General features: G+C 42.0%; 1 protein-coding gene across 2 annotated transcripts in view; it reads left to right on the forward strand.

Moving 5' to 3' along the window:
• Window positions 1-961: 961 nt before the first annotated feature.
• RNF38 (ring finger protein 38) overlaps window positions 962-24,131 on the forward strand; it is a 200,250-nt gene continuing 177,080 nt past the window's right edge. The window contains exon 1 of one of the 2 annotated variants that reach the window (XR_004646068.1): window positions 962-1,162. Coding sequence is in view for 1 of the 2 variants with exons in the window: in XM_034773162.1 (XP_034629053.1) it covers window positions 1,030-1,162 (133 nt within the window). In the remaining variant the exon portion in view is untranslated. The remainder of the gene's footprint in view (window positions 1,163-24,131) is intronic. The other variant, XM_034773162.1, reaches the window with a different exon arrangement.

Below are 24,131 nucleotides of genomic sequence, written 5' to 3' on the forward strand. Positions count from 1 at the left end.
CCCGCGGGAGGAAGGGCGGCAGGCCGGGCCAGCAGGAGCCGGGGGAGAAAAGTTTGTGGGTTTGCCGGGGCGGGCCGGAGGGGAGCCCCGGGCAGGGCGCTGGTGGGTTCCGGGGAAGCGCTGCCCCCTCGCTGGCGGGCTCCGGGCGGGCGGGCCGGGCGCGGCAGTGGGAAGGCGCGGGGCTGGCGGCGGGCGAGGCGCTCCGCGGTAGAATTGCTGCGGGGCGGCGCCGGGGGACGGAGCCAGCCGAGTTTCTTGCCCAGGGCGGCGGAGGCGGCGGCAAGTTCTCCCCGCGCCCGGGCGCGGCGCCCCCCAGCAGGCCGGGGGCGGGCCGAGGGACGCGCACACACAAAGGCGGCCGGGGGCCGCGGGCGCACGCCGGGCGGAGAGGCGCGGCCGGGAGGGGCGGCGGAGCTGCCGCCCCCTGCTCCTCGGATGCCCTTCGCTTTCGGTTCGCCGGCGCGGCGCGGCGGCTCGCAGGGCGGGGGCACCGCGGGCTGGCAGCCGCCTTTGTTTTCTCGCTTGCGCGGCTGAGCCCCCGGCGCCGGGCGGGCCCCCTGGCCCGGGTCCCTCCCCGCCGCGCGGCTCCGCGCCAGCCCTTTCCCCGCCCCCCAGCAAAGTAAGTTTTCCCGGCGGGCTCCCCCTCGCGCCCCGGCCTCGCCGCCCGCCCGCCCGCTGGGGACACCCCGGCCCCGCCGGCCGATGCCGATCGCCGCCAGCTCGGCGCAGCCCGACGCCCGCCTCTTCCCCCCGGCCCGGCTGCGGGAGCGGGAGCGGGAGCGGGACCCCGCCAAGCAGGGGGCCGCCGCCGAGGAGCCGCGGGCCGCCGGGCGCCTGGATCCCCCCGGGCAGGCCGGCGAGGCGGCCCCGGCAGCCGGGCTGAGCGGCAGAGCGGCGGCTCCTCCCGCCGCCCCCTTCCTCCCCTCCCCGCCGCCGGCCCCCGCCGCCGCCTCCCCGCCGGCCCCCTTCCTGCTGCTGGAGCCGCCCCGCACCCGCTCCCGGTCCCGCTCCGGCTTCCTCACCCTCGCCATGAGCGGGGCCGCCGCGCACTTCCAGCCGCCGCCGCCCCTCCACGGGCCGAGCCTCCCGGAGCAGGGAGCCCGCAGCCAGGGCAGAGGCAGCCCCGCCGGCCACGGGCACCCCCGGGCCGCCCCCGCGCCAGGTAACGGGGACGGGGGAGGCTGAGGGGGGGAGGGAGGGTGCGCAGTGGGGATGTGGGGGGGGGGGGGGGGGGTGGGGTGCAGGGGGGGTGGGGGATGTAGGGGGAAAGTTCGGGGGAGTAGGGTATGTGAGGGGATTGATAAGGGGTGCAGCGGGAGTGGGTGCTGGGTGGGGTGCTGGGGAACTAAAGAAAGGTCGGGGAGACATTGCTGGGGGCCTGGGCTATGGGGGTACTAAGAGTGCTCGAGGGACAGGCTGCTTGGACTTGAGCTGATGGTGGCGGTGGGGTTGTGGGGGGGGGGGGTCTGAAGAGTTGGGTGGTGCGGGGGCTGCCATAAGAGATCACAGGAGTAGCAGCCCACTTTGTTTTTCCGAAGTTGACACAATCTGTAACACTTCTGCCGAGTTGTTCAGCCTTAGCTTTTCCAAGCAATCTCTCTGTATCAGTCCCCACAGGGAAGATGACATGTGTCTGTCTGTACAGCGTGGTGGTGGGTGGGTGTATATAATATCAGACATTATATTGGCTACAAAAATGGCTACACAGTATTAAACATGCTTTCTGCTTACTTGTGGGAAGTTTGGTGCAGCGAAATGGAGAGACTTCTGTGTGTGGAGGCATTTTTCTGCCCCACACTCCTCATAAATTGGAGGGGTTTGTTTTTGCCTGTCCTATTCTGCTGGGGGAAACCGTGATCTGATTACTACTTCAGCTCTGAGCTCACAGTCATTTTCATGGACACTCACAGTGTTGTCACACCGACTGAAGCTGTGAGGTGATAAGTCCCCAGGATGACATGGGAGCAGCACATACAGGGAGAAGAGAAGCTCAGGTTCCTAAGAAAATAACTTTAAAGGAAGTATCTTGAAAAAAAATACAACAAAGTAAATAAACTGGTTGTGATTTTATTCAAGTTTTGCCTAATGGTAACTTTCAGTACAACTGAAACTTTTATGATCATCAAAGTGAGAAATAGACTGGCCAAGATCAGTGTGGATCTATTGAATCTACAAGACTGCACGGAGGAGATAACTTCCTTTCCTACTTTACATATTTACTCACAATATTTGTGATGCTGGAATGATTGAATTGTCTGCCCAAAGGATGCTGTAAACAGCATTCTCTTGCTGCATATAGTCCATTGGGGTAATCTCTGCCACGTAGATTGTATTCTAAAAGTTAGTATATAAGCATTTAAAATTATTCCATCATTTGAGATGTTTCAGGGTTTTTTTTCTTCGTGTCAGATGCAGAATTATAAATTATACTATTGTGGTAGAGAGACTAAAGTTGAAATAGCACATCTGTTATTAATATAATAATATATTATCATCTTCATTTTTTCTAGCCTATAGCTATAGTAGGTCTTAATTTATTTGACATTACTTTCTCTTTACATTGGCTTCAGCTGTAGCTATGCCCTCATACAATATTTTGTTAAAGGATTCAAAGTCTATATTTAACAGAACAACAGAACTTTGATGATAATACTCATAGGGTATCCACTGCACATGGTAACCATGTGAGATGTGTGATTGTTCGTGGCTAGCATGGACTACTGTGGGAAAGAAACAACTAGGTAATAAAACTAACTCTTAGTATTAATAACATATAGTTTTTAGCAACCATACATCTCAAATACTCTTATTTAATCTTAATGAGTATTTGTGATTGCTTTAATTTTTGCTGTCCAACAGCTTTTTGTCTTGGCATCAGAAATCAGTTTTCATAGAAATAGCATTCTGACTTTTATTCAATATTTAATTTGAGAAGAAAATAACAATCAGTTAGCAGCGATGCTTAGTTTTGAAAATATATGGCAGAGGAACTACTATGTCTATGTGTAAATCCAAAACGGAGGCTAACTGTAGGCTATCTTTCCCTCTTTCCTTAATTTCTAATAAGTATGCCAATTAAAAATAGGTGAGTTCTTAAATTCTTGTATATCTTGGTAATGTGGGGATTATTGGAAAACATCCTTATTCTTTTGGAAATACCATCTGCCTTCTTAATTACCACTTTATATTGGTCATATGACACCTGACACTTTTTTTTACTATTATTATTTAAAGAGTCATGTCTGTTTCCTGTTAAAAATGGCTACACAATATTACCCCAGTGAGGAACAGTTTTTGGCTGCTCACTGCAACTTTATTTTGGTGCTAAAATGTTAAGGCCTTAAATCTGCAAACACTTAAATGCGTGTACTTAACATTAAAGCATGTGAGTGGTCTCATTGACTTCAGTGGGACTCCTCCGTGTTTAAAGTTGCTCATGTGTGTAAGTGTTTAAAGGATTGGGGCCTATGATGATTTCTCTTCTCAGAGTTGTGTATGGCAATAGGAATTTTACTGTATGTTTATGAAGTTACTAGTGCAGGAAAACAGCAAAGAATGAAAGCATTTTGGGGGATTGGTGAGTAGGGAAAAGCTGTTTGTCTTCTCTTTGGAACATACAATTTTTATTTATGCTGATATTTTGGGGCTGGTTGGGTTTTTTTTTTTTTTGTTTTTTTTTTTTTTTTTGAGGGGGAATGATTTACAGAACTGGTACAAGTTTTACTTTAAAATGAGAGCTATATAAGTATTTTATAAATAGCTGGATTTATTTATGTTTACTGGAATTTGTACTAAGGAGACATCAACTTAAAATCATACTTCTATTTGATTGTTTTACGTATTATTTCTAAAGGTAACTCTGAAGATTACAGAAAAATATCTGTTTGTGTTTTACTTTGTATATAGTCAGTTTTCACCATTGCTCTATGAAAGGCCCATACAATCAGAGAGATGATATTTAATAGGAAAAACATATTTGTAAAAGTGCAGAAATTGGCTAATCTTGGGAGCGGCTTTTTTTACTTGAAACTATTTCTATTTCTTTTTAAAACTGATTATACTTTCAGTGGATTTGTTGACTTAAACCCGAAATTTTCCTTTCTTATAGCTGCTCCTAACTTCCTGATACTTTCAACAACTTGTACAGTAATACTGGCAATGAAAAACTTGAAATTGTAGATGTATATTTCCCGTGATTTGAAACCTGTCACAATTACAGAGAAGAAACTCGGTCCTTATAGTTGAAGTGTTTAGTTCATCATAGTCCTTGTAAGATGTAACTATATAGCACTGTGGCAGCACGGAATTAGACTAATGCATTTTCTTTAGCCTTCTCTGAGAAGGGGAGGGGTTGGTTTTATTTATTAGCCCAAACCTTTTGCTTAGAAACTCACTTAAACTACAGTTGCAGAGTTGTTGCAGTGAGGAAAGCTTGTAGGGCCTGTGTATAAAAATAGTACTTAGAACTGTGTTAAGGCCAGATTCTTCAAAAGAGATTAGTTCCTATTTAGAGAGCTGCCTAATTGAAGCTGGGTTTTTTAAAAAATCTGGCTATTTATGTTTACTGATCAAGACTTTCATGGAAAACAGATTAGTCTTACAAAAAATACACTTTAAGGCCCCAATTCTGCAAACATGTATGCACCTGCTTAACTTTGCTACCATGTGCTGAAGCATTTGCAGAATCCATGCCAAAATTGTTTTTTGTTTTACAGTTGATAACGTTTTTCTGTTAGCCACACTATTGAAAGTAATAGTTTTCAATTAGTTGGCTCTTTAATCGAGTCTCTGTTCTCAAAACATTGAAATAACAATATCATGAATTTCTATTTAGATTTCAGTATTAAGGAAACTTAGTACATTTTTCAGACCAAGTCAGAATCTGTCGCAGACAATTACTGGGCGTCCCCATCCCCCCCAATGTTTAGTGAAGTGTGTTTTTTTTTTTTATTTGTTTTCCCATTAAATATACATGTCAACAGATGCAAAGGGCTTTATTCAAGATTGTCAAATTAATAAACGGGTAGTGGAATAGAAAACATAGAGCTGAACTGCTGACTCTTCCTTTCATCCCGGAAATTGATCCTGATCTTAAGAGGCACTTTCAGGCAGAACTAGAGGAAAGTGCGTTACCTCTGTCACTGTAGGCATATCTTGTAAGTGAAAAAGATGAGAACAGCTAGAGACATGCTTGTCAGTTGGTAAGAGAGGTGTGGTTTTAATGGAAAATTTCAGTCCTTTTTCACCTTCAGTTTTTTGTAAGCTCCGATCTGTAAAATTATTTTTGTTGTTGTGGTATCTGGGGAGGAAGGAACCTTAAAAACAATAACATATTAGAATAACATACTTTCAGTGCGTGGTAGACAAAGCATTTTAAAGGTGGCTTTTCTCTGAAATGTTTCTACTTAGGAAAGCTACCTTTTGGCTGACTCCTGGTAGCTACATTAAATCAATTAACGCTGATTGCAATTTTCAGCCTTGTTATATTTCAATTTTAGATGGAATAGTTCTAAAAACTACAAATTAATGATGTCAGTCTCACATCAGTCAAAGCCTTACCATAAAATATTAAGAGGGGTGGTGGGAGATAAGTAAGCAGCTGCTAAGAGGTTTTAGTCTGAAGGAATTGAAACTGCTGATCAAAGGATCAGTGCCTGTTTTCAAACATATGCAAAACTGCAGGGTGTGAAGGGGATGGACTTGCTTGTAAGGGTGCTGCCACTATTTGTATTGAAAGTGAGGTGGAAAGCTCTTGCAATTTATAGCGATTTTGCCTGATGCAGTATATGCTAAACAGTAGTAATTTAACTACTGAAAACTCCCAATAAATTTCAGATTGTCACATGCGATTTTTTTATGCCCTTAGCAGTTATCTGTGTGCAGTACATATGGTTCTATTTTTGAATTGAATAGCAGTTACAGTGGTTTTATGGCGAGAGTCATGCTTAAATTTTGCATGCTCAGAGATGTGGGCCTTCTTACTTAGGTTACACTGGTCCCTTCACAGCTTTATGACCCTCTTAAGTAGAGCAAGATGCAAGGATATCTCCTTAGTAATAATGAATGAAGCACATTCAATACTTGGATTTGGTGGATAAAAGTCTGTTCTTGCACCTTTTTATATTCAAGGCTAGTGTATTTTAGCTGAAATGATTGTAGTTTGATGGCAATCCTTAGTGAGAACTTGCTCAGAATTGTAAACCCAGAGCACGTAATGCAGCCTAGTCTTTTGGTAGAAATTAGCTAGGTTGGATAATAAATTACGATTTACCTTTTGGGTTCTCTGAATTATTTAGTGAAAACCTTGGAAAGTAGGTTTTTAAAAAACAAAACAAACATTAATTTCTGGTTCTTATAAACAGCTTTTCAATAGAAATAAATCGACCACAGTATATGGAATGACGCATTTCAAGGGTTTAAGCATTTAGTATATTTTTAAGAAAGTAAATGCCCTTAGCCAAAGGGAGAGAGATTTCGGGCTTGTTTTGGGAAAAGTACACATTCATTTGTACACCTTTTTTTTTATGATGATGATCGTTTTCAGATAATATGCATCTTCCCGTAAGATTCTCCTATGGATCATCTTGATAAGTTTTTCACTTTGCTCCTAGTTTCTTGAGCAAATTAAATATTTATTAATATATGGTGAATATAAATATGTTCACTCAGTTGGGAAAAGATTCTGTGAAGACATGATATACTAGGCCAGAGATATGCTATGTTGCTTTGTCAGAACATGTTAAGTTGATTAAAAGGTACAGTATGGAGGGCAGGTGATGGCAGTTGCTTGGGCTAGTTACTGCTGCTTTCCTATAGCAAACAGCAACTGCTGACAAACTTATGTTTTTCAGATTTATTGCTCATTATGTCGTTAGTCTGATAACATGATGGCTCTATTTTAGGGCGCATTCTTTTTAAAACTACAAGACAAATAACTGTAGAGAACCCTTCAGGTTTCAGACAAACATAATGACATAAACCACACTATTGCTACAGTTACTGGAATATGAATACTCTGAAAGTAACACTTGCTGGGGATAGAGTAGGGAAATCTTTCATAATTTAAGAAAAATCTGTCTTTTCTATCCCATAGGACATACTCCTATTTAATATTGGGAAGGGGAAGAGAGAAAGTATTTAATTTTAAAATATATCTTTTGCTGCGCAACATCAATTTAGATTGCATAACTAGTGAAGGCCTAATCCAGCAAGGCGCTGAGTGACCTCAGTTCCCATTGATTTAAGTAGGAGTTGACTGACCTTGCAGAATCAGCCTCTAAAACAGTAGAGGGACAGGTTCCTTGGGTGCAATGCCACACTTGCCAAGGTACAGGACAGGGCTGTGGTGTGCTGATAGCCCATTCTGGATAGTACAAAAAAGTCTCTTCTGAATATTAATAGCTATTTTAGCTACAACATGAAAACTGGTTAGCTGCAGAATTCACAAATACATTTGGATTGCTGTACTTCCCTCTGGTGTACAGCCCCATCCCTGGACCTTGGCTACACTTGATAAAAGACTGGGTCAGGTGCTTCTGTCAACAAGGGAACTATTGCAAAGCTACATGTGAAGGTAATGGGCGTGACTCTTCTCTTACACCTGTTTTACATTAGTGTAACTACGTAGACTTCACTGGAGTTATGTCTGCTTTACCACTGTGTAAGTGAAAGGAGAATCAGGCCTAATGTCTTACAGTTAAAGACTCTATCCTTTTTGATTTAAAAACTAGTACTTCCAAATAAGTTGAAAAATACAAAATGATCAATTACAAGTCATTTAATGAAATTCAGCACAGCCTCAATGAAACAAAAGTATCTGAAAGAGGCTCAGGCCCCCCCAATGTCTAATAGCAACACTGAAAAACGCCTCAATTATTGAATGACTAAATTCAGCTGCCAATAATTATTCAGTACCCCCTTTACGCTTGGATAGTCATAGTTACATTCTTTATTTTATTTTATTTTATGGAACTTCCTTTTTTCCCTGTATGCAATTTAATACGTTTGAAATTCTGGTGCTCCTCTGTGTTCATGTCTGTCTTGTTGCTGAGACATAGTTTGTCTGAAGAGTGCAGGTGCTGCTTGAACGTCTAGCTAATTCATTCCAGTTTAATATTACCTTTAGAAAATAAACAAGCAGAAGGTTTTGTACTTTTTCTGTATGTTGTGCTTTGGGGCAGGTGGAGAGGCAGAAATATTTTGGGTGATGCTCTGCTTGCACATAATTAAGGTGAAAAATAGTCTTGTCACCAAAGGGAGCAGGAAGAAACACTTTAACAAGAGTACTAATAAGCATGTCTGTGAACATTATATAAATCGGGGGGGGGGGGGAGACAGGTTCAATTTTTAGAAAGATTTTGCTTACATTTTTATATTTTTAGCCTTGCCACTTTTCACCCACAAGATTATCTTGGCAAAATGAGGCCCTCTTGCATACAAAATCTTTTTAATTCATGATTTGATATGAAAGATGTGTTTTAAATCTTGTTGCAATGATATTAGTGAAACTTCAGCTTCTTTCGTAAAATATCTGAAGCATGAGAATTACAGGTGGTTTCTTGTTTGGTTCCTAATATGAATCAGAAGCTTAGGTGGAGAGAGTTTTGACTAAAATGTCAGTTAAATATGAATGTGCCCAACCTGAAAGGTGTAGTACAGAAGGAGGAGGGGACTATATGGAACAGGTGAGAATACAAGATATTAAAGAGCTAGTCTTAAAAAGTTTGTGGTCTTTAACTTGTACAACTGATTAATTTGTAACTAAATTATACTTTCCTCCCTTCATGCTTGTGGCTTAGTATTGTGATATGTTGATGCAGTTAGAGGTGAGATGGAACGTCCATTCTGTGCATATTTTTCAGTTGCTTTTTATTTGCTCTATAGATGCCTTTTGGTTGGAATCTCTCATGCTTGTTCTGAAGTACTCTTTCTGTCTTGTGTGCACAAAGCATAATACATATCCATTTGGTTGTTTGAGCTACCTGAACGTGGAAAAACATTTTTTCAACTGGTGAGAAGTATTGGTTGGTCTTTTTGTGCTCTGATAACAATATAGCTTTCTTTTAGCACTTATTTGACATGTAATGTAAAATGAAAAAATGCATGCTCTCTGTTCTGTTTGGAGGAAGGAGAGGGAAGTGGTTTTGAAATAGCAAAGTTATGGGTATTTTAAGAAGTGTTTTGAGCATGCTGAGTGTTTTGTTTTCTGAACTTCTGACACACACATGCTCTAGTTGTTCACTTTCTTAAAACATACTCTGCCCCCACCTCCCCCATTGAAGGAATTGAGCTGCTACCAATATGCCACCTTCTTATTTGGGTTGATCTTGAGCCTGCTCGCTCTCATCCAAGGTTCACTCATGGCTTCGGTTTTGCCCCAATGAAAAGGGATGTGTGTCATCAGCATACTTGTGGCATAACACTTCAAAACATCTTGCTAACTTCTCCTTCTGCATCCAAGTGAAGATAACCCATGTTCACCAGGCTGTCGAGCACCTGCAACAGTCTCGTTGGGAATCTTTCTTTCATAGATGGACCAATAATGGAGGCTTTTATGTTTCAGATCTTGCTTAATAATAGTGTTTGATTTTATTCTTGCTTAATAATCAACTTGCTGTTATTCTACTGGGGGTTGTAATCTTTCAGCTCTCGTAAATTAAGCCATTGGGCTTGATCAGTAGCTGCACGGGAGACTTCCAAGGGAAAAACAAACTAAAAGGAGCTTTTAATGCAACATTGCTTGATTCTAATTGCACAAAAGTCAGGTACACTTATTTTAAGGTTTGCACTTAATCTTCATTCCTCCTCCTTGTATCTATGCATTACAATAGGGCAGGGGGAATGAGTAGGTGGATTGCGGGCCAAATCGAGACCACCAGACACTTTTGAACGGACCCCAAAATCTTACTATTATTGTTGGGATTTGTATTACTTTCTCTAGAGTTTGGACCTTGACTGTAACTTGACTAAGAAATTTGGATCTTGACAAACAATAGACTACCCCTGCAATAGGGTCTTCCGTTGCATGATTGCACAATACTGAACAGAACAATGCTACTTGTGTGTCGGCAAATAAGAAATACCTTACAACCATTCAAAGAAATTGCACTATAATAGTACATACGCATGCACATACATAGGATTTTGTGTTAGGAGATGTATCATATGATCATGTCTTCAAGTACACTGTCTTAATGCAAATGTACAAGGAACAGAATTTAACTCTGAATTTCATGACTTTTATTAAATTTCAGTTCTCGCCCATGGTCTACATATTCCCCTGTGTAGGATTCTTTTTACATTTTTTTAAAGCAGTAGTTCCCAAACTCTTGTACTGGTGACCCCTTTCACATGGCAAGCCTCTGAGTGTGACACCCCCCCCCCCAATTAAAAACACTTCTGAATATATGTAACACCATTATAAATGCTGGAGGCAAAGTGGTGTTTGGGGTGGAGGCTGACAGCTCGCAACCCCCCCATGTAATAACCTCATGACCCCCTGAGGGGTTCTGACCCCCAGTTTGAGAACTCCTGTTTTAAAGGAATCGCCTAAGATTGTGTGTGTTATGTACCATGCCATCCAGGTGTGGAGGGAGAATGGCTATGTAATTGGTAGGGGTTGTGTCCAGTAATACGCATTGAAAAGACAGAATTGCAGATTCTGTGCTGGGAAAAATACGGAGCACTTCATTACTACATGTGTGGCAAAATTTGTAGTAAGTGACCACAACACAGAGCAAGGTGCAGCAAACTATTCCAGTGCTCTGGCAGTTCTAGGTGAAGTATTGCTCCCTCACCACGGTTTACAGCTTGTCCTGTGTATATGAATGTTGACTGAGGTGTGTATGTATTTTGCCAATAGCAAGTTACTGCTGTTCAGAGCATAAATTTACTCTGTTTTCTGTAGTAGCTTAGGCCCTGGTCCTATAAAGACATTTATTAATGTACTTTATGCATGGGAGTGGTCCCATTGATTTGGCTAAGGATCTGTGCAAATGTTTGCAAGATTAGAGCTATACTTTCTTTTCCCCTGCAGTAGCATGTGTTGTACTTTTAGCTTCTTCCTTACATAATCAGACTATGTCGTCTTTTTGGAGTTTGCAGATATTCTGGTGGAGCTCTTGCGTGGGACCACTTTCTTTCTCTTATAAGTTGGTATGGCAGAAAACCAAGCAGGAAGAAATGGCTTGTGCATGGAATTTGGAGGCAGGTTTTGTAGTAAAATGCTGCACTTTTTGGCTCATAAGCCATGGGAGCATATGGATTCTTTGTGGTGTAGAAACTGCGTGTGTGTATTTTTAATACATGTATATTTATATTTCAAGCAAGGTTTTGATTTTATATTTAAAGACGTGTTTACAAAATTGATAAGAAAACAAGTATGGCAGATACTATAATTCTCTTTAAATTATGCCTATGGATTAGGGCATTTCAGGACTTTCTGAAATTCTTAATGCTTTATTTTTTAGGGGAGAGAAAAAGCTCTTAACCAATTAAGAGAACAGTGTGTCAAAACTATCAAGACTGTGACAGTAACGTTTATGTTTGCTGAACAGTATGCTTTAAGCTGAAGTATCAATTTACAAATAAACAGGAAAAATGTATATTGGATGTTCTTCATTGATGTCTATTACAGTTAGTAACAAAAATGGGGAAAATTCTTTTTCCTCTTTTATTGAAACTTCTAAATGTTTTTTGAAACTTCCAGCCTGTTTTTGTCTATGTCTTGCACGCTTTCACTACTCACTGTGTAGTACAAATGTAAGCTTCTAAATTGTATTACTGTACTTGGATATATAGTCAGGAGGGTGTCCCATTAGTTTGTTCATTTCTAATAGAAGAAAAGTGTTTTTACAGGTTGTTTTTAAGACACTTCATGTGTTTTTAAGACACTGATGTATTCTTTATTAATTTGTAATATAACAAAACTGTTCTGAGTTTCCATCATAATACTCTTGTGGTCCTTAACTCAAAGTATTGTGAGCATATTGGTGTGTAAGCTGATGAAGCACAAAAGTGCGGGGTCAGCCAGATAGATCCCCCTTTCCTAGGGAGAATTTTATCTCTTGGTCTCAGAAAAACAGATAACAAACATAAAAATGTAACACGCAGATGTTTCTTGGCTCAGTTTTTGACTCAGTCCTGGGTTCAAAGAACAGCCTTCTTTCAGGCAATTCCTTTGTTCCTGGAGCAGCTGCTTCTATGCAGCACCTGCATGAACCTGAGTTGCTATTAACTCCTCCTTTTCCAGGCACAGGATAGGGTCTCTGAACCTGGTAATACTATGCTTTGAATATCAACCATATTTAGGAATCTGCTGCCAACAAAGGAGTATGTTCTTATTGTAATCCACTGATGTCCCATCATTTGCAAAAAATAACTCCTGTGTGAATAAAGTCTGCTTCAGTAAGTGTAGATAGTATTAGTGGAGTAGAACAGTTTGTAAACTGGAAGCTCCTTTTTGTTGAATTTCAGTAGATCAAAAAAAGTTGATAGGTTCCCCTTCCCCTCTCCTCTGTTTTTCCAGTTGCAGAAATAAAGAACTTTGGAAATCTAATCTGATGATACTTATGGTGGTTTTTCCTATCTTATTTTTAGTTGTATTTGCATAAATGACAATCTGAAATTGTTTTATTATCTTTGTGTGCCCTTTCCTTAAAGAACTGGTTTTCTGTGGCAGGCTGGGATTGAGCTAGTCCCACTCCTAGAAAGTGTCTGGGAGATGATGATTCTACCTCCAATTCTTCCTGAGGCTACGACACTTCTGTAACAGGGTGGTTGGAATAGGATTGAAGCTAGTAATAGCGAGCAGTTCTCTTATAGTATGAGAGGATAGTGAACTTAATTTAGTAACATCGATTATATATACCATTTTGGCATACCATAGGCCAAACAACAAATAAATACACATCAGTCCCTAAAATAGACAGATAAAAGTCAGATTGTCATTCCCTTATTCTTAAGGGTTTGGCATAGAGTTTCAGTAGGGAATGCTAAGACTCCTTTTTCCTGTGATAACTGTAGTTTAAGATTACTGACCAATTGTCAACTAAATAAATAAATCCACAGGAATTGCTTAATGATTTGTCTGGGTATTTTTGTAATTGGCTGGCTGGGTCAGGAGGAGGTTTAAAAAAAAAAAAAAGTGGTGAGGCTTTAAATCATAAAAAGGTATAATAATCTTGACTATTCGCTTTCTATAGGTGGGCTCAACCTTTGAGTGCAAGAGAGAGATTTGCTAAACTGAGTTGTGTGCATGTATGTGGAGTCTCTTCTCGCATTTATTTTCTAAAATTCTTGTAAAATAGAGTTTAGCTATTCAGAATAGATATTCCTGTATTTGAAAATCATATCCCCCATTTCAACTGAAATTCTGCTGATGGTGATTTATTTATTTTTTTTCATGTGAGTCCATTTACTTTTCTCTTGCTCTCTCTAGGGGTAGTCGCTGATCTACATAACCTGATTTTGAATCCTCCTAGACACTATTCCTGTTATTTCAGAAGTACCTGTAACAAGGGTATGGTATCTTGGGGCGCATTCAGATGAGTAAGTCAATCTCTTGTCTGTGACTTCCTATCTGAATTCCTGATATTTGTTTTGAATTGATGGCTATGGCTAGAGATTCAATTACAGTGGAGTGTTTGGGGCAGGAATGCGAGAAAGCACAAAGCATAGAATACAGACTGCTTACAAAAGCAGGTATTAGACAATACTACTTGCGCTGCAATTTTGCAAAAGTACTTCCTGGCTCCAAATGGACTGGTTGCGATATTCCAGCAGGGTCACATAACTGTTCCAAATGACTGATTACCGTCTAAAGAAGTGTGGTGAAAGGCAATCTGTTTGTTTTTTCTGAACTTAGAATGTTTCAGAGGAGAAAAAATGGCCAGTCCACGGAATTCTATTACTTTAATTGGAGATCTTGTGTACTATGATTGAGTTTGTAAATTTATAATACGCTGGCTGGTTATGATTTGACAAAAGGACAACCAGGACTCCTGTTTTTGAGATGCTGTCAATGATTACTACCGCTGCCACTTATGTTTTGTGATCCAGAACAATAATAGTGAGGGGTTTGTACGTCAAGCAAAAGTGACCAAATGGGTTGTCCTGTGTTGCTCCTATTGAATCGAGGAGATTCAGAACAAATTAATCTACATAAAAGAGCAGCAGTTGCAGATGCTTATATTGCTAACCAGTGATTGGCATAGTGAACTCAAGGGATTAGAGAAGAAATTTAGGTAAATGCTAAAATAGCAGATGAATGGGGCCTATTACTTACAGCATCGGGGATCCTCCATCAGCCACATGTAAGTGGAGATGTGCCAGTACTATGAAACTGAAATACATCTCTACCTCGATATAACGCTGTCCTCGGGAGCCAAAAAAATCTTACCGCGTTATATTGAACTTGCTTTGATCCACTGGAATGCGCAGCCCCACCCCCCCGGAGCACTGCTTATTTGTGTTATATTGGGTAGCGTTATATTGAGGTAGAGGTGTACTCCAGCAATTGAAAGTGGTGGTGGAAGCTCTGACTTCTTCAGAAACCTGCCAAGCGTGATTCTCTTTTAAAGTGGGGTTTCTGGTATCAAAATTAATTATTTTGAAGAGAGGCCAAAAAAGACCCCTTTGTCTTTTAAACACAGTTTGTATTTAGAGGTGTGCTGAAGGTTGGATAGGGGAGGGAACAGGTGCGATCTCCCCTCCCCTTTCCTTTTCACTTCTGTTTTATGATGTATAAAGAGATCCTGGAAGGTTCCCTTCTCCCAAGGATGTCTGTATGGGGTGGGGATGTGGTGTGTGGTGTGTGGGGTTTTTTTTTTTTTTTTTTTTTTTTTTCCTTCCCCTAAAACCTTAGATGTGTCTGGAATGTCAAGTCTCATCTTCCCGGTTTTGCCGGGGGACTCCCTTGGAGGACTCAGAGGCAAATGCAGAGCACTTTTACTCCTTAATCAAAGTGGCAGGGATGTTGAGCCTAACTGCCACGTTCCAAATTTCTGCCAGTTGTTCAAGGTAAATCTGTGCAAACAAAAAAAGAAAACTTCGCGAGAGGAAGCAATTTAATCAGTTAATCCTCACTCAAGCGATATCTGTGATATGATAAATCTGCTAGTTATCCAGTCATCCATAGTTTTCCAAGTAAAACAGGGTAGACAAGACCTGAATTTGTGAAGTAAGAAATGACCAGAACAAAAAAATTAGGCATTCTGTTTGTCGTCAAACAAAAAATATACCTTTTTTTCCCTTGCAAAAAAAAACCCTCTCTGTGTTCTAAAAGATGACTTGCAAAAGAAAAGGAGTAGGTGAGGGGTGAATTATGCCATATATAGCTAGATGTGTGGAAGCTGGACTTTTTGTCTGTGTGTGGAGGGGTAAGAAGAAGTGAAAACAAGGGAAGTAGCTGAATTTTCTGGAGAGTTTGAATCCCAGATTAATGTGGAGCAAATGTAATCTTAAAACATTTTGATACCAAGACACTTGCCACTCTTCCCATTGCTTCACTTTATCTTATTCCTCTACATTAAGAGAAATAATTTGAGGCTTTTTCCTATCAATTATGTCTTGGGATTTTTTTGATGTAGCACTTCCTGTCTGGCACTAACAAGAGAAGCATTTATAAGGGCATTTTCCTTCTCTTCATGACTCTACTTCTCCTGCTGTTTTTCTTCTCTTCTGGCTTTATTCAGCCTTCCTGACAATATAAGGAACTTGAGGATTCAAGTTTAATAGTAACATAAAGAGGAGACTACATTGTCCAGTTGCAGCAAAGAGATCTATTAGGATCCTGGGCTGCATCAAAAGGAGTATTATAAACAAGACCTGGGAAATCATTATACCATTGTACAAGGCTATGGTGTAGCTGCACCTTCAGGGCACTGCATCCAGTTTTGGGGCATTTTACTTCCATAGGGATATACAAATTAAGGAGAATTGTCTGGAGAAGAGATACTACGTTTGCACCACACAAATTCAGAATGTTTTAACTACGATGCTCTGAAGAGCTTACACCTATGCAATTGGAGAAGAGGTGGCTATGTGTGGTTTATTGCTTTTATAAAGAGGGAGCAATTGAGTAAGGATTTAGCTATCCAGGTAGCAACAGGAAAAAACACAACTTCTTAAACAATTAAAGTTTAGCAGGTACTGGCAGAACCAGGGGTGGTTGTGGAGGTTTTTAAGACCGTTTGGTATTGTCAGCATCTTGGGTTATAACTTGTGATTTAGGGTTTGACAGCACTAGGAAGGTTTGCTGTTTTAACTATACTGGGAGTTTCAGGAAGTGGAATAAGCTATAGTGGTATAAGGCACTTTCTATACCAATATAACTGCATCTATAGTAAGGTCTGTACTGTTGTAACTGACAGCTGGGGGTGTGATTTGTGTTTTTGTTTTTTGTTTGATATAACTGTATCAGTAAAAAAAAAATCTAACTTTTCTAGTGTAGACCAGCCCTTAGATGCTTAATGTAGTTGATTCTTGCTCACGTTTGCTTTGTTTTGGATCAAGAAGGAACTTTCTCTCCAAGTATATTAGGGCGCTCGGAGCTTTCCTTCCTTTCTCTGGAGCATTGAGCATCCTCTCTTAGAATCAGGTGGGTGAATCCCAAAAATATTCTCCCCACCCATTGTTACTCTTCTCCTGTGCCGCCTCTTTTGTTGTTGACTGGCTTCTGATCTCCTATGCATACATGTTCCTCTCAACTTTTCCCCCTCTTCCCTGCTCACCTATCCTATGGGACATGCTAGCACACTCTGCTGGAGTGGTCCAGCTTGATGTGCATCGTAGTGTTGAAGGACAAAGTGATATCTTGATTCAGCACAGCACTTTCTCGCTGATTGACTGAGCCCTGCAGTCAGCCAAGATGTCAGTGCGGAAGTGGGATAGGCAGATGGCTTGGGGTTTCCTAGGCTATTGCTAATAACAAGGTTCTAAAAGGTATTCAAATTTTGCTTTAGTGAGTTGCAGCACAATTTTAACACAGATGATCTCGTGCCCAAATGTTTTAGTTGGGATAGTTTAGTGGCTCTGTAGCTCAAACTGTAGCAGCTTGTGTCTTTTGATGTTGTGAAGGCCAAGACTGTAAGAGGGTTGAGGATAGAATCTCCATCTCTGGAGATATTTAAGAGTAGGTTAAATAAATGTCTATCAGGGATGGTCTAGATGGTATTTGGTCCTGCCATGCGGGCAGGGGACTGGACTCGATGACCTCTCGAGGTCCCTTCCAGTCCTAGAATCTATGAATCTATAGGTCCATCAGTGGCTATTAGCCAGGATGGATAGGGATGGCGTCCCTAGCCTCTGTTTGCCAGAAGCTGGGAATTGGCGACAGGGGATGGATCACTTGATGATTCCCTGTTCTATTCATTCCCTCTGGGGCACCTAGCATTGGCCCCTGTCGGAAGACAGGATACTGGGCTAGATGGTCTATTGGTCTGACCCAGTATGGCCCTTCTTATAGCAATATCTATTGAGGTTGTCGGAGCTCTAGATAAATGCTAGCTAGCTAACTGCTACTGCAGCACTAGCATGTCTCTCTGTGAAACTCACAAAAAATAGTGGCTGTTTTATTCTAACTTTCAGTGGTGGTAAATCACTTTTTTGAGAGAAAGAGACAGAGATGACATTTGAGATGGCTTCCCCATCAGCTAATCATTTAAAGTTGCGTCAAGTTTTGAACACTTACATATGTGTGGTCTGTCTAGCCCAGTATCCTGTCTTCTGACAGTAGCCAGTGCCAGATGCTTCAGTGGGAAGGAATAGAACAGGACAATTTTGAGTGATCCATCCTCTATTGTCCAGTCCCAGCTTCTGGTAGTTAGAAGTTTAGGGACACCCAGAGCACGGGTTGTGTCCCTGCCCTTTTTGGCTAATAGGTCCATCAATGGTTATCTCCCATGAATTTATCTAGTTCTTTTTTGAACCCAGTTATACTTTTTGGCCTTTATAACATCTCCTGGCAATGAGTTCCACAGGTTGACTGTGTGTTGTGTGAAGTAGTACTTTCTTTCTTGTTTTAAAACTGCTGCCTATTAATTTCATTGGGTGAGTCTTGGTTCTTGTATTATGTGAAGGGGTAAATAACACTTCCTTATTTACTGTTGCCACACCATTCATGATTTTGTAGACCTCGATCATACCCTACAATAGCCATCTCTTTTCTAAGCTTAACAGTTCCAGCATTTCTGTCTCCTCATTTCGAAGCTATGCCATACCCCCTAATCACTTTTGTTGCCTTTCTCTGTACCTTTTCCATTTCTAATATATCTTTTTTGAGATGGGACGACCAGAACTGCATGCAATATTCAAGCTGTGGACATACCATGGATTGATATAGTGGCATGATGATATTTTCTGTCTATTATCTATCCCTTTCCTAATGGTTCCTAACATTGTTAGCTTATTTGACCGCTGATGCACATTGATCACAATTGTCCACAATGACTCCAAGATCTTTCTTAAGTCATAACAGCTCATTTAGACCCCATCATTTTGTATGTATACTGGGGATTACCGTATATACTCGTTCATAAGCCGAACTTTTTAGTAAAAAAGGGAAGCACCAGAGATGGGGGTTGGCTTATGAACGGGTATAGAGAGGGAGAGGTGGGACACAGCCCCTCTCCCCGACAGAGGGAGCAAGGAGAGGCAGCAGAAGGGAAGAGGCGGGGCCAGAATCTCTCTGCTTCTGGCCACGCTGCTTCCCCCCCCCCCCAGCCTCCGAAGCAGCTGCAGCTCCAGGGCTGGCAAGGTGCAGCCGTGCCGCTCGGCCCCGCACCCCAGAGCAGGCTGTGGCCGCGCTGCCTGGCCTGCTGGAGCACACTACGGTGGTGCCGCCCGGCCCAGCCCACTGAAACACGCTGCTGCCGCGCCGCCTGGCCTGGCCCGCTGGAGCAGGCTGCAGCCGCGCTCTCCAGCCTGCCGGAGCAGCTCCAGCCAGGCCAGAGACATCCTCCCCTGGCCCTCCCCAGATAAGGTGGGAAGGGATGGGATGGGGAGAGTGTGGGGGTCCTGGGCTAGAGGTGGGGTCATGTGGGGGGTGGTCACAGGGGTTACTCCCCTGACTCCCAGCTTCTCCCCCACAAAAAATTTCCCCACCAGTTGCTGTCCTGGCCCGTCAGGGTAAGCAGCTGGCGCGCCGGGACACTTTGTTTATTTAGGTTTACCTCCGTGCCTGCAGACACTCGAGGTAAACAAACCATCTTGGTCTGCCAGCAGCTTATCCTGATGGACTAGGAGCCAAAGTTTACTGACCCCTGAATTATAAGGTCGGCTTATGAACGGGTCATAAAATTTTTCCATTTTTACTTATCCATCTTGGGGGAGGGGGTCGTATGGTAGTATGTTTTCCAATGTGTTATTTTGCACTTATCAATGTTCAGTTTCGTCTGCCTTTTTGTTGCCCAGTCACCGAGTTTAGTAATCAGAGGGGTAGCTGTGTTAGTCTGTATCCACAAAAACGAGGAGTCCGATGGCACCTTAAAGACTAACAGATTTATTTGGGCATAAGCTTTCGTGGGTAAAAAACCCACTTCTTCAGATTGTCCGGTGGAAGATTGTCTGAAGAAGTGGGTTTTTACTCACGAAAGCTTATGCCCAAATAAATCTGTTAGCCTTTAAGGTGCCACCTGACTCCTCGTTGTTTTTCCAGTTTAGTGAGATACCTTTTGTAGCTCTTTGCAGTTGGCTTTGGACTTAACTATCTTGAATAATTTTGTATAGTCTGCTAACTTTGCTACCTCACGGTTCACTCCCTTTTCCAGATCATTTATGAATGTGTTGAACAGCACTGGTCCCAGTATGGAACCTTGGGGGATCCCGCTTTTACCTCTTTCCACTGTGGAAACTGACCATTTATTTCTACCCTTTATTTCCTATCTTTTTAACCAGCTATTGTTCTACAGAGGACTTTCCCTCTTATCCAATAACTGCTTGCTTTGCTTAAGAGCTTTTGGTGTGGGACCTTGTCAAATGCTTTCTGAAAGTCCAGGTACACTATATCCACTGGATCACCCATGTCTATGTGCTTGTTGACCCCCTCAAAGAACTCTAATAGATCGATGAGGCATGATTTCCCTTTACTAAAGCCGTTTTAATTCTTCCTCAACATATTGTGTTCATCTTCATGTCTGATCATTCTGTCCTTTACTGTAGTTTCGGTCAATTTGCCTGATACTGAAGTTAGGCTTACTGGGCTGTAATTGCCAGGATCATCTCTGGAGCCTTTTTTTAAAAATTGGCGTAACATTAGCTATCTGCCAGTCATCTGGTACAGTTTGATTTAAGCGATAGGTTACATACTTCAGTTAGTAGTTCTGCAGTTTTACATTTGAGTTTCTTCAGAACTCTTGGGGTGAATACCATCTGGTCTTGGTGATTTATTACTGTTTAATTTATCAGTTTGTTCCAAAACCACCTCTATTGACCCCTCAACCTGGTATAGTTCCTCAGATCTGTCACATAAAATGAATGACTCAGTTACGGGAATCTCTCTCATCCTCTGAAGACTGATGCAAAGAATTCATTTAGCTTTTCCACATTGGCCTTGTGCTCATTTAGCACCTTGATCAGTGGCCCCACTGATTGTTTGGCAGGCTTTCAGCTTGTGATGTACTTAATTTTTTGCTGTTAGGTTTTGTCTCTTTTGCTATTTACTTTTCAAATTCCTTTTTGGCCTGCCTAATTATACTTTTACACTTGATTTGCCAGAGTTTATGCGCCTTTCTATTTTCCTCAGTAAGATTTGACTTAGTTTTTAAAGGATTCCTTTTTGTTTCTAACTACCTCTTTTACTCTGCAGTTTAGCCATGGTGGCATTTTTGGGGTCATCTTACTGTGTTTTTTTGATTTGGGGTGTACATTTGATTTGAGTCTCTATTACTGTATTTCTAAATAGTTTCCATGTAGCTTGCAGGCATTTTACTTTTGCGATTGTTCCTTTTAATTTCCATGTAACTAGCTTCCTCATTTTTCTGTTGTTCCCCCTTTTTGAAGTTAAATGTTACTGTAGTGGTTTCTTTGTTGTTTTCTCCCCTGCAAGTATGTTAAATGCAATTCCATTATGGTTTCTATTCCCTAGCGGTTCAGGTATGTTTACCTCTTGGACTAGAGCCTATGCTTCACTGAGGACTAAACCAAGAATTGCCTCTCCCCTTGTGGGTTCCAAGACAAGCTGCTCCAAGAAGCAGCCATTTATGGTGTCTAGAAATTTTATCTCTACATCCCGTCCTGAGGTGGCATGTTCCCAGTCAATGTGGGGATAGTTGAAATCCCCCTCTATTATTGTTTTTGTAGCCTCTCTAATCTCCCTGGGCATTTCACAATCATCACCACCATCCTGGTCAGGTGGTCACTAGGAGATTCCTACCGCTATACTCTGTTCAAGCATGGAATTTCTATCCATAGAGGTTCTGTAAATAGATCAAACTGTATTAAGATTTTTACTATAGTTGACTCTAGGCTTTCTTCCACATATCGTGCCACTCCCCCACCAGCATGACATACTCTGTCAATCCTGTGTGTTTTTGAAATATCATGTCCCATTGATTCTCATGCTTCCACCAAGTTTCTGTGATGCCTATTTTATCAATATCTTCATTAAATGCAAGGCACTCTGATCACCTATCTTAGTATTTAGACTTCTTGCGTTTCTATACAGGCACTATAAAATTGGTTGATATTCAGTTGTCTGCCTTCATGTGATGTACTTAAATAGGACTCTTTTTTTTTTCGTTTTACTCTTTCTCTTCAGTTCCTTCCTGTACATTATCAACTTCTATCCCCTCCTCTTTACTAGGATATAGAGTATTGCCTTTAATAAATCCTCCTCTAAGGGATGTCTGCCTGAACTGTGTGCTCCTCTGCACCTGTTGGCTTCCCCCCAGCCCTTAGTTTAACACCTCTCTGGCCTCTCTAATTTTACATTCCAGCTCTCTGGTTCTGTTTTGGTTTAGATGGAGCCCATCCTTCATGTATAGGCTCCTCCTTTCCTAAAAGCTTCCCCAGTTCCTAACAAACCTAAATCCCTCCTCCCTACACCATCCTCTCATCCACGGATTGAGACCCTGCGGTTCTGCCTGTCTTCCTGGCCCTGCGCGTGGAATTGGAAGAATTTTAGAGAATGCTACCATGGAGGTCCTGGACTTCAATCTCTTACCTAGTAGCCTAAATTTGGTCTCCAGGACCTCTCTCCTACCTTTCCCTATGTTGTTGGTACCTACATGTACTAAGATTGTCTGTTCTTCCCAAGCACTGCATGTAAATTCATCTGGATGTCTTGAAGCCCGCGACCTTTGCACCCAGCTGGCAATGCACCATGTGGTTTTCCTGGTCATCACAAAGCCAACTATACGTGCTTCTAATATTTGAATCCCCCATGACTATTATTCAGGGGTATCCTCAGTGTGAGAGGAAACTATGACCTAATCTGGAAGGAGGGTTCTAACTATGGGATCGTTTTCCTCCTCTCTAGCTTGATGTCCTCCTTCCCTGAGACTGTCGTGCTCCTCAGTAGCACAGCAGCCGTCAGAGTAGGGGTGGGACCGTTCTAATATGTCCCTGAAAGTCTCTTGGGTGTATCTCTGTCTCCTTTTGCTCCTCTGGTTCAGCCATTCTTATCTCAAGAGCCCATACTCGGTCTCTGAGGGCCATGCATTCCTTGCACTGAATGCACACAAGTCCACTACCTGCCCACAGGGCAGGTAATCATACATGCTGCATTCAGTGCAATAAACTGGTTAGCCCCCACTCTGCTACAGGACTTCTGCCTGCAGTATTTTTATTCTTGCATGCTTTTTTTGTTTTGTTTTGTTCTTTGTTTTTTCAGGGGGTTATTGGCCAAAGTGTAGAGTATGTTTTTAGGTATATTTGCCTCACGTACTCCCTCGCAAAACTCCCGTTTGCTAGCACCTCTGGTGCTGGCTTTTAAACCCCTGTTCTCCCGGAGAAAACAGTCCCCTCCATGTTGAAGTGTCCCTACTTTGAAGCATTAGTTTACAGTCTGCCTTGGTTCTTTTTAAATTAAAGGGGAAGGGTTTTGGTGGAGTCTGGGTTACCTTTCATGTCTAGAGGATTTTTTTAGTACAGTAAAATTATCTGACCCAGACTGCACACAGCATTTTACTCTTTCTAGTACAGAATCTCAGGCATTTAATGTATACCAAAGACATTTCTGGGTGGGTTTTTTTAATTATTTTATTTTTTATTTGGCAAACTGCAATTCAATTCAGCACCTGAGAGCATTTATTGAGACCTTTTGAGAAGGGTCACCCAAGTCCATAGAGCTTTAAATGGTCACATGTAACCTTGCCCCCAGCTCGGTGTAAAAAGTACAGTAGTTGGATTGGGGTCAAACAGATGTGACTGGGGCCCCTCTTGCTGGCATTTGGAAACATTTTAGTAACCCTGCTAAAGAGAGAGCAGTCTCAAAAACCAGAACCGACCTAGGTGCAGACAAGCATTTCAGCCTGGGAACCAGTAGAACTGCACAAACCTATGTATCCTATGGGGTTGACAAGTTATGTCTAAGTACATCTGATTCTTGAAAAAGAGAAGAGAAATGGGTTGCTTTATTTTTAATGTTTGAAAGAATGTGCAAAAGCAGTAAATGCATCCGTTTTGGTTTTAACACATCTGAATTCCAGCAGTTTTCTGCCAGATGTTGCATGTATTATGTTGCAAGAGTTTGAGTTTTGAGAAATTAAATCCTTAATTTATTCACTTAAATTTGTGTAGCAGCTAGCCTACAAATGTTTTTACAGGAAGTATTGTGGAAAAGGAGCAGATGCGGTCAGATTTTGGGGGTGGGAGGAAGAACAAGGCTGGTACCAAACTTGTAGACACATTTTTCTGCAAAAACTGTCCCTTCTTGACAGTTGTCGGAGACGTTTGCCTTAGCGGTATCGGTAGGGTCGGCTGTAGTGCCCTCTTGAGTGCTGCATTCACGCACTGGTATATCAAGTGCTGCCGACCCTACGCCCTCACAGTTCCTTCTTACCACCTGTGACAGTTGGAGCGCCTTGTCTTGCATCGTAAGAGCGTTAGTGGTTCTTACAGTCCATTGTTCTGTCTCCTTTGTTGTTAGTTGATCGGTACTTAGACCTTTGAGTTAATTGTTAGAGTAGTTGTTT

Source organism: Trachemys scripta, chromosome 6 (genome assembly GCF_013100865.1).
Source record: "Trachemys scripta elegans isolate TJP31775 chromosome 6, CAS_Tse_1.0, whole genome shotgun sequence".
NCBI classification, from domain to species: domain Eukaryota; kingdom Metazoa; phylum Chordata; order Testudines; family Emydidae; genus Trachemys; species Trachemys scripta.